Source organism: Mus caroli, chromosome 1 (genome assembly GCF_900094665.2).
Source record: "Mus caroli chromosome 1, CAROLI_EIJ_v1.1, whole genome shotgun sequence".
Taxonomy (NCBI): Eukaryota; Metazoa; Chordata; class Mammalia; order Rodentia; family Muridae; genus Mus; species Mus caroli.
Window position 1 is genome coordinate 66,061,550 of NC_034570.1, and position 9,866 is coordinate 66,071,415.

Genomic DNA, 9,866 nt, shown 5'->3' on the forward strand with positions numbered 1-9,866 from the left:
GACAGATTAGCTGCTTGACTGCCCGTATCCCATGCCCACACTCTTACTTCTGCTCCATCAGTTCACTGGCCTAGAGTTAGGCCAGGGCTTCTCCACTTGTAGTCCAATAGACATCTTTGCAGTTTTATATTATATGTTGGGTGCAGAGGAAACCAGTACTGTATATGTATAAACTGATCAGACATCATTGTAAGGAGGGGGGCTCTGGGCAGGCCTGGCTGAGGAGGAGACCCTTATATTTGACTTCAAAAACATGGAAATCCGAAGGTGAGAAGAAAAAGAGCTGGTGTGGGTGTTGCTCCACGGTGCCAGACTATTCCTTCTAGAGCAGCACGGTTGATTTCCTCACTAATAGGTGCTAAGAGGGCACAGGTCTTCCTTTGACTGTTTTGTTTTGTTTTTGCAACACCATCTTGGCTGCCGTTTAGTGTACATGTTAGAGATCAACAATTTGACAGGGAAGGAGAGGACATGGCATGTGGGAGTAAGGAAAAAAAAAACAGTTCGCAATATATCAACTGTATTTTAACTCCTTTTTTCTTTTTAAACAGAAGAAAGAAACCAGTGTACTTACAGCACTATTGAGCTGGAGGCTGGAGTGTGGTTGAATTTGGGCTATGGAATTCTATGATTCTGTGGTTCATCTATGGAGCAATGTCCTAAATTAGCCTTGAGTAGGACTTTAGTTTAGGCTCATTGTACTCAGCAAATAAGTACAATGAGTACAATGATCATTTCCATGTGCCTGGCCACTATTCTAGATGCTAGAACTAAAGCAATGGACAAAACTAAAAGACCCTTGCCCTATGACACCTACAGCCTCAGGACCATGTAAGTCTAAGAATTTACATATGCAATCCATCATGGATATGTGTGTGTTCTTCCTGGAACATACCCAAGGATCATTGTGGTGTAAACACAGAGGGGAGGCACAGTGCCTTCCACCTGCCAATAGAGACCCCTCCCTCTGACATCACTGGGCTCAGATGGGGTAGGCCAGTGGCTTCCAAGGAACAGTAGGTATTGGAAAATATCTCAGTTTTAATCCAGATATAGGACATGGGCCTTAACATTTAATTACACTGATAGCATCCCATTACAGAGCATTAGTCCTTTAAATTTTCCAGTGCTTCCCCAGCCTAGGGTTACACATAACAAAGGCATTTTCCAGAAGATGGCCCTATCACATGGACTTCTCTCATGTACAATAAATGCTTTTTCCAGGGCCAACCCTACACAGTCTAGTGAAGAGTTTCTAACTGTAATTGGGTTGGGCAACACTAAGATCCAACTCCTTCTCCTCTTTGATAATCCCAAAGACATAGAAGCACAGAAAGGTCCTCTTTATCCTGATGCTCTTCCTTTCAGCTCTAAACCATCTGATGGGCTGGGCCTCTGACTAAAGTGAGTGTGCTGAACAAGAGGGAGGATGAGGTGCTGTAGATAAGAGCTCCTTCTTGTCCCATGTGAGGCTCCATGGGAGTAGAACAGGAGGCACTGCAAGTAGAGAGCTGAGAAGCAGAGAGCTCTGAGATCTGACAGGAGGGCTGGGAATGGAGAAGGGAATTGGTGGTGCCAAGCCCCATTGCCAACAAATACCCCGAACACCAGAATCTCATTCTACATATTTAATTTTATTTTATGTGCATTGGTGTGAAGGAGTCACATCCTTTGGAACTGGAGCTACAGACAGTTGTGAGCTGCCATGTGGGTGCTAGGAGTTGAACCTGAATCCTTTGGAAGAGCAGACAGTGCTCTTAACCGTTGAGCCATCTCTCCAGCCCTCAGAATCTAGTCTAAATGAGATTCTGACCCCCAGATCATAAGACTTTCTCCCTGTGAACTCCAGTCCTGCAGCATCAGGAAGTGGAAAGCAATGGGAGGAGTGCAAGGAGGAGATGCTCTTCTGTGCACCAGGAAGGGACATTAAATAAGGCATCAGAGGACCCAAGTCTTCTTGGGCCGTGTCCCCAAACTTGTTGGGTGTGAGCAAGAAGTCACCATAAATCATGATGACCATAAATTTTGCCTTCTTTAAAGATGGAAGTAATTGGTCCTTTTTTCTTCCTGACTCTTGTGAGTGTTAAATGTAAAGCCAGGGAATGAAGGGCATTCTTCACTATGTTTCAGTAAAGGCACACATGAACTTGTCAAGGCAGAGGTGAGCATACCTGGGTATGTGTGCCTGTATTATGTATTATTATATACAAGGTAGGTGCTTGGACACAGGAACCATACATAGTTCCTGTTGCAGACAGCAACCTGCTTTGCTGCTTCATAGCTGTACAGCCTCCAACAAGTCCACAAATCACTCTCTGCCTCTATTGTCTAAACCTGGGCATAATAATAGCACTCCACTGAGTTGTTTCCAGGGTTCAATTTGATACTATGTGTGAACTAACACTTAACAAGCAGTAATTAAATGTTCATTAATATATTATACTCTTCTCTCATTAAGGGGGATGCATTCTAAGGCCCCCCAGTAAATACCTGAAGCCTCAGACAATAGTGGACCAAGTACTGTGATGACTCATGCCAGCTAATCTGCTAGCTGAGGTGATTACTCAGTAACTAATAGGTAAATAACCCATACGGTTTGGATGATGAAGAAAGGGATGACTCACGTCCTGGGGAGGAAGGAGAGGAAGGCATGGCATTTTCTCCCTCTACTCAGAACAATATGCAATTATAAGTTATTAATTCTTTCTGCGGTTTCCTTTTCAATGTTTTTTTTTGGGTACCAGGCAGCCATGGTTAACTAAAACCACAGGAAGCTAGCACTAACTAAATTGCTGTTCAGAGCTATCAAAGACAAAGAGGGAAGCAGGCAATGGGGTCTCAAGCCCCACAAGGCTATGACTCTTTTCTCAGTAGGTATTCTAGATGCAAACCTTGCTTTGCGAAGGTCACTAATATGCTGTTCCGTAATGAAGACTTGAACAACTTCTGACATCTTTGCCTGGGACACAAACCAGGGCATGAGGGAGCCAAGATATATGGGAAAGTACCTCCCTGCTCTGATGGCTAAACCCTACCCATTGATCTGTTAGCTTTTAGTCAGGTCTGCCAGCCCCAACTTCTACAGAAAATCCAGCTGGGCTTTTTGCACAGAGGGTCGCCACTGTGACTGAGCAGACAGTTGTCTGACACTTGGCTAGGCCAGAGGAGTCCAGGACACACACTTGGAACAATCTAGGACACAACCATACAGCACAGTTTTGAGTCCAAACTACTTCTATATAGAAAAAGGAATTGGCATGTACTTGCCTCACATCACTGAGTTTTCAGGACCAACAGAATCAGAGAGGTCCCCAGTGCCTAGAAACTCATAATTGAAGTCAGGGTAGTAACTTGGAAATAGATTAACAGGGTGGTGGTGCCAATACTGCCATTTGTTTACCTGACATAGGCTTAAAATAACATTTTCTTTACAAAAAAAAAAAAGCTATACTTGAATGATTTTTTTTTCATTATCTGAGTCAAAGGTGGAACCAAGATGGGGGTGTCTTAGGGTGAGTTCATAGATTGTGGATCTGACCTTTCCTGAAGTCTGAGTCAGCTGTAAAGCAAGGGGCGGGTCAATGCTCAGACCTCCGCTGCACCCCGAGGACTTGGAGTCAGCTGTTGCTCAGCACTGCTATTTTAAGGCATCTCAGGATCTGAGACGAATGACTGAAGATGGAGCCAGCAGTCGGGAGGGGCTTCCCATCAAGAGGCTGAGATGCCTGCAAATCTGATGCCTTGACTGCCTCCCCCTCCCCCACTTCCTGAGGGTACCTCATGGGGAATGCCACAGGACAATTCTACATGGTTTCAGATGTTCTTCAATGCAAAGACCCTACTACAGTCACCCACCTCCAACCCTCCTGGGTTTGCAAGGTTGACTCTTTGCCACGCTCACAGGAGAGGGACACTGTTAGGCATCTGTTGTCTCCATCCTCACTGTCTCGATGGCTAATTGATTACATGACTGCTTACTTGACTGATGATGTGTATGTGGAGGTATTTTCAGAAGCAGAGTGCGCTCTCTCTCTCTCTCTCTCTCTCTCTCTCTCTCTCTCTCTCTCTCACACACACACACACACACAGACACACACACACACACACATGCTTTCTCTGTCTCTCTGTCTTTGTCTGTGTGTGTGTGTGTATGTGTGTCTGTGTGTGTGTCGTCTGTATCTGTGTCTGTGTCTGTGTCTGTGTCTGTGTGCACTCATGTGCCACTCTGACTGGAAAACTGCTTGATTTGGCTGGTTGACATAGGACTTGCCAGCAATTGGGGGGAAGATGGCTATGTCAGCAGAGAAGGAGAGAGGAGAGTGGGAAGAGAGAGCCCTGAGTTCTGCCAATCTGACTGATAGATCTCTACTCTAATTCTGGCCCTGCAGTTCCATACCTCCCATAGTACCTCTGTTACTTTGTCAACATGGCTTCTTCATTGTTGTATACCCCCTCCTTCATTCTCTTTGTCCCTCTTTGTTGTTTCTTCTCCATTCCTTCTCACTCTGTCCCTTGTCACAGGAAGTGTGGTCAGTGGGCCAGCAGGAGTATCCCTCATAACTTGCTAGCAATGCAGTCTCTAGGACCCTGCTCTAGACCAGTGAATTGTAATCCACTTTTTAAGACTCCAGGTAAACTACAAGCAAATCAAAGTCTGAAAACACCACTGAGCCATCTGGTCTCAACTTCTTTTCAAGCCCTTGGCTTAAATTCCAAGCCTCACTTTCCCACCATCTCTTCCCAATTTACTGGTCTCTTTTTCTTTGCTTTTCTCTTCTCTTCCCTTCTTCCTTCCCTCACTTCTTGTCTTTCTGTTCTTTCTTTTCCCCATCTCCTATTCCTTTTATCTTCCTTTCCTTTTCTTATTAACCCATATGTTTTCTTACTCTATCCCTTCCGTCTATTTCCCCTGCCTTTCCCCTCATCTATGGTATATTTCTCTCTTTGCACAACCTTTCCCCTTCTTGACTAGACTTAAGAGAAAAGACCACTTTTCACCACCTCCTGACTGTGTGGCACCTAGTCAGCAAGCTGCCCTGAATCTGAGGTTTGGTAATTTCCCTACCATAAAACAGGCAATAAGGGAACCCCAGGCTAGGAAGCTCTGGATTTACCTGTAGAGGATTCTTTGTGCTTATGGCGATGACATGGTACTTGTAGTAGCACAGCTCACAACTCCAGCAGCCCCTTTCACTGATCCATTTGATGAGACATGGCTGGTGTGTACATTTGACTGAACCATCACAGCGGCATGGGCTTAGCAGCTCTCCCTGTGGAGAAAGAAAAGAGGCACTGTGGTGAGACTGGAGCCTCAGTCCAGCAGGCGATAGATAGGTAGATGGATACTGGAACCCTGGTCTGAGCCACTCTGATAGCCCAGATAAGGCCACTCGGTCCAAGCCACAAATATTGTCTGGAGGCACCAGAATCTACTGAAGAGGCCTGGACCCCAGCATCCCTACCATAGAATCCAAGCAGCTTTAGACAGATAAACTACCAGTTCTGAGACCTTCTTCCTACCTGGTAAGACATAAAACAACGAGTCTTGAACTGCCTAAGACCTAGGATGTCCATGGAAGCCTTCTGTAGTCCAATGGTAGGTGGTAGGCTCCATGAGTTTCTTTTTAGAATATTTCCATGCTGGGTCTTTGAGTAGAAAAAAAAATGTAGGTCAGGCCTGAATCCTATGGGATCTTGGAGGCTGGCCAATGTCCTTGCCAAAGGCCTTGGTTGAACCAGCCAATTTTGGGGCAAAGGACAAAAGACCAACTTAGGAGTATTGGAAGCAGGAAAATAAACCATCAGGCAAAGCTATATGGTAAGGATCTGAAGCCCCTTGTAACTGAATGACAGAGTATGGCTATTCTCTAGAGCTCTCAGTGAACATCAGATAGCCATGATTGAAAACTTTGTCTCTTGTCACCTGATATGGTGGCCCCAAAGTGCCTCTGAGAACCTCACCACCTATTCTCTCTGCCATCTCTCATTTTTGTTTGTTTTGAGACAAGGTTTCTCTGTGTAGCTCTGGCTATCCTTGAACTTACTCTGTAGACCAGACTGGCTTCAAACTCAGAGGGATCCACTCTGCCTCTCGAGTGTTGGGATTAAAGGCATGCACCACCACTATCCAGCTTCCATCCCGCTCCCTTTGTTCTCTCTTTCTTCACTCTCTCCTTCCCAGTTCACTGTCCACCCTCTTGGCTCATTAAATCCCCACTGGCTCAGCTCTTTTACTCACTTTCCCAGAGACCTTAACAGTTGGGCTCTGCATCCCCTCTGGTCTTCCTCATAGCTTCCTCCTTTACGCTCCATGCTTCCACCCCATATCACTTATTTTGGATTCAGTTCCTCTGTCTTACTCAAAGGACCCATGCACAGCCCAATTCCTGAGCCCTGTGATGCTACATTTGGGATAATGCCACTTGAAGCATTCCCCTGCTTGTTTGAATGTTTCATCAATTAGGAAACTAAGCTTTGTTCTCAACCATGAGTAAGCAAGTCCAGGATTTTCTGACCTCTAAGTATATCCATCTGCATATTTAGTCTTGCTATTCACTGTGGACTATAGAACCAATCATCTCCTCCTATGGTTTCTGGAAGCATTGGTCCCTTTCATTTTAACTTCTAAATGAAAAATTGTAATCTTGACTTGTATGAAGTCCTTTTGTTCCCAGTCTACTCAAATGCTCAATTCTGTTCTTCAGATGGATCTAATGCCACATCCTGAAGAGTCAACCAAGGCTTCTCCAGGTGAAGATTGGTGTTTCAACCCAAAAGGACTTTATGCTGGATGAATTTAGCATCTCACGCTTAGAGAACTTAACACATAATCACAAGGATATACTTATGTACCTATGTGCCCTCCAAAGGACCCCTGAAGGCCGAAGTGATGTTCACATCTTTATACCCTTCACTGGTGCCAAGCCCTACAGTAGAAGACAACCTTTTGTGTTTGAATGACAAAAATGAAAAACTAAGCCAAATGTCTTCCTAGATTCTGGCATTGCCCACTTTGTGAGAAGAGAATCAATATTTATCTTATTAACCCAGTAATTTTTGTAGTACGTGGGACTCCATGTACCTGTGTGCAATGAGTTACCTGGGTAGTAGATACTTAGGTATCAGCACCATGAAACTTCATTCTGTTCTTCAAGTACCAATAGCTTTTCTTGGCTGTGGCCCTTCCCAATCTCATTTTATGGCCCTTCTCCATCTGCAGGTCATTACACTATGACTTCCCTCACAGGCAAGTATTTTATACACCTTCGCATCTCTAGCACCCAGGACAGTGCCTACAGTACAATAATCTGACTTTGGCAGATAATCATGGGCTTCTCCGTTTGATAAACAAGAGGTTTTATCTCTCTAGGACATAGCCTATCTTGGGGTCTATGATGACCAGTAGGGAAGAGCAGGCAGGAGTTGTGCATGCTGCTGGCCGCTCAGTACAGCAAACTCTAACTCCCCATGGTACTGAGTGGCTGTAGCTGTGAGACTGAAATGGGAGGGGGTGAGTGGAGAGAGGTGCTGGGGGAGGGGCAAAGCCCTCATTACTCATGGCAGCATTTCCTAGGCTCATTAATTCTAACAGGATGAGCTAGGTTTGATTAATCGGGTTGTTAAGCAGCCAAGTCAAGTCGCCGATCAGGTAAAAGACATTACTTCCGGTCGCTGGCAATGAAACCAAGTGACAGCAGTCTGCACCCTTGTTTCTCTCAGCAGCAAAGAGAAAAGGCATAGAAGAGCTACTGGCTGACAACAGCCCTTACCAGGATCTGAGCTCTCCTCCTGGCCTCTGGATGGGGACCATTAGCTTTCACCAGAGCCCTTTGAGAGTCACATACCTACCTACAGAGGGAGCTGGCTTGGCCAGGCCTGGTCTGAGTACCCACTGGCCAGAGCTGTGGTGCTTCTCCTGAAGCCTCTTGTTAATTCCCCAACATCCACCCTGGACAACCCAAAGACAGATTGGGAAATCCCTTCTAGCACTGAGAATATTAGTAACCAGGGTATTAAAACTCCTTTAAAATGTAGATCTGGTGAATAAAAAAAAAACAACTAAATTTAAAAAAAATCCACAAAGAAGCTCTTTTAAACTTGTTAGTGCTGCTATGCCAATTGCCTAGGATATGTTTTTATGTACCTCGGGAGGAGGGCCACAGTCCTTTTACTGGTTAGGGTAAAATACCATCTTATTATACCCATGTGTCTTCAAGAACAATAGAATAAAAATAACTGGCAGCAAAAAAAAATGGATCATGTTAAATTTAATGAAGATGTTCTTCACAGTAAACTCCTTAAAAGCTAAAGATGAGGAGGTTTGCTTCGGGGAGCGGGAGCCAGAGCAGGATCTCAGTGTCATTGGCAAAGTGCTTGGTGCATACGTATGAAGAGCTGAAGCTTGATCCTCAACATTCACACAGAAGCTTGGGCATAGTGCTGCCTGACTCCCAGAGCTAGGGAGGCAGGGACAGGAAGGCCCTGGAAGCTCACTGGTTAGCTAGCCTCGCTTAAAAATGACAGTCTCCATTTGGTCTCACCAAGGTAAGATGAATGGCTCCTGACACTGACCTTTGGCCTCTCTATACGTGTGCACATACATGCACATACAGTTCCTCCACATGCATACACACACACACCATCAAATGCTTGTATGTACATATCCATGCATACACAAGTTTAAATGGTGTAATATGGAAACTGAGATGGACACCCTCCCCCCGGGCTCCCAGTATGAACATCCCCTAATACAAGAGAAGATGTGATGTAGAGTCTGTGTCACAGAGCCAGCTGGTGACATGAGGAAAGGGAAAAGTCAGGGCTTTCTGACCAGTATCAGTGCCTGGTCTCACCACACTGATGCCTTGTTCATGCATCTCTTCCTGTCTCCTTCCCTGGAGGAGGGAGGGATATTTCTAGCCCATCTCAAGCCCTGCAACCAAATCTCCCATGACTGCCAGCTGCAGCCCTGTCTCCTCTCCCTGCTTCATTACACACAGTCTGGTACTACATCATTTTCATATCCTCCGAGATTTATGCTGCTCACTGATACCCCATTAACTAGGCAAACCAGTGATGCCCAGGAAACGTGTGGACTGAACTATACAGGCCCAGAGTGCGGGGAAGCCCAGCTCCTGAGGCCCCCACCTTATTGTAAACTAATCTGCAGAGTACAGCAAATGCCAGAGATCCTAGGGGGCTCACTAAAAGCCACGGGACCAGAGCCTTCTTCAGTGACCTCGGGGTTTTAGGACAAGGAAGAAACAGGGATCTCCTCTAATTCTCTGGCTTTCAAGGGACAGAGTCTGTGAGAGTGGCTGAGAGCGTGCATTTTAGAAATCAAGCACTTTGGTTTTGAATGCTCTCTTCACCCATTACTAGCCAAGCAAATGTAGGCAAGCCCCTAACCTCTGGGATGCTGTTTCTTCTATGTACAGATAGCTCTTACCTCCTCACAAGAAAGATCAAATGCGATGAAGCATACAAAGTGCCTGACAGTCCCCAGCGCCAGTAAGCCCTCTTGCCAAATGACAGTTTTAACTCACATTTCTTTAAGTATTCATTTTTTTATTGCAATTCTCCTTTCCTACTGTCATGCTAAGATACGTCGAATAGGTAATAAAGAAGCAAGAGGCTTAAGAAGTAGTTAACTAGGTCACAGAGAGAGGTTAAGATTAAAGGACATTCTTTTTTTTTTAAGATTTATTTATTTTTATTATATGTAAGTACACTATAGCTGTCTTCAGACACTCCAGAAGAGGGAGTCATATTTCATTTCAGGTGGTTGTGAGCCACCATGTGGTTGCTGGGATTTGAACTCTGGACCTTTGGAAGAGCAGTCGGGTGCTCTTACCCACTGAGCCATC

At 45.2% G+C, this 9,866-nt stretch overlaps 1 protein-coding gene across 1 annotated transcript in view; it reads right to left on the reverse strand.

Moving 5' to 3' along the window:
* March4 (membrane associated ring-CH-type finger 4) overlaps window positions 1-9,866 on the reverse strand; it is a 109,285-nt gene that overhangs the window by 19,293 nt on the left and 80,126 nt on the right. The window contains exon 2 of the mRNA XM_021174418.2: window positions 5,115-5,270. Within this exon, the coding sequence (XP_021030077.1) occupies window positions 5,115-5,270 (156 nt within the window). The remainder of the gene's footprint in view (window positions 1-5,114; window positions 5,271-9,866) is intronic.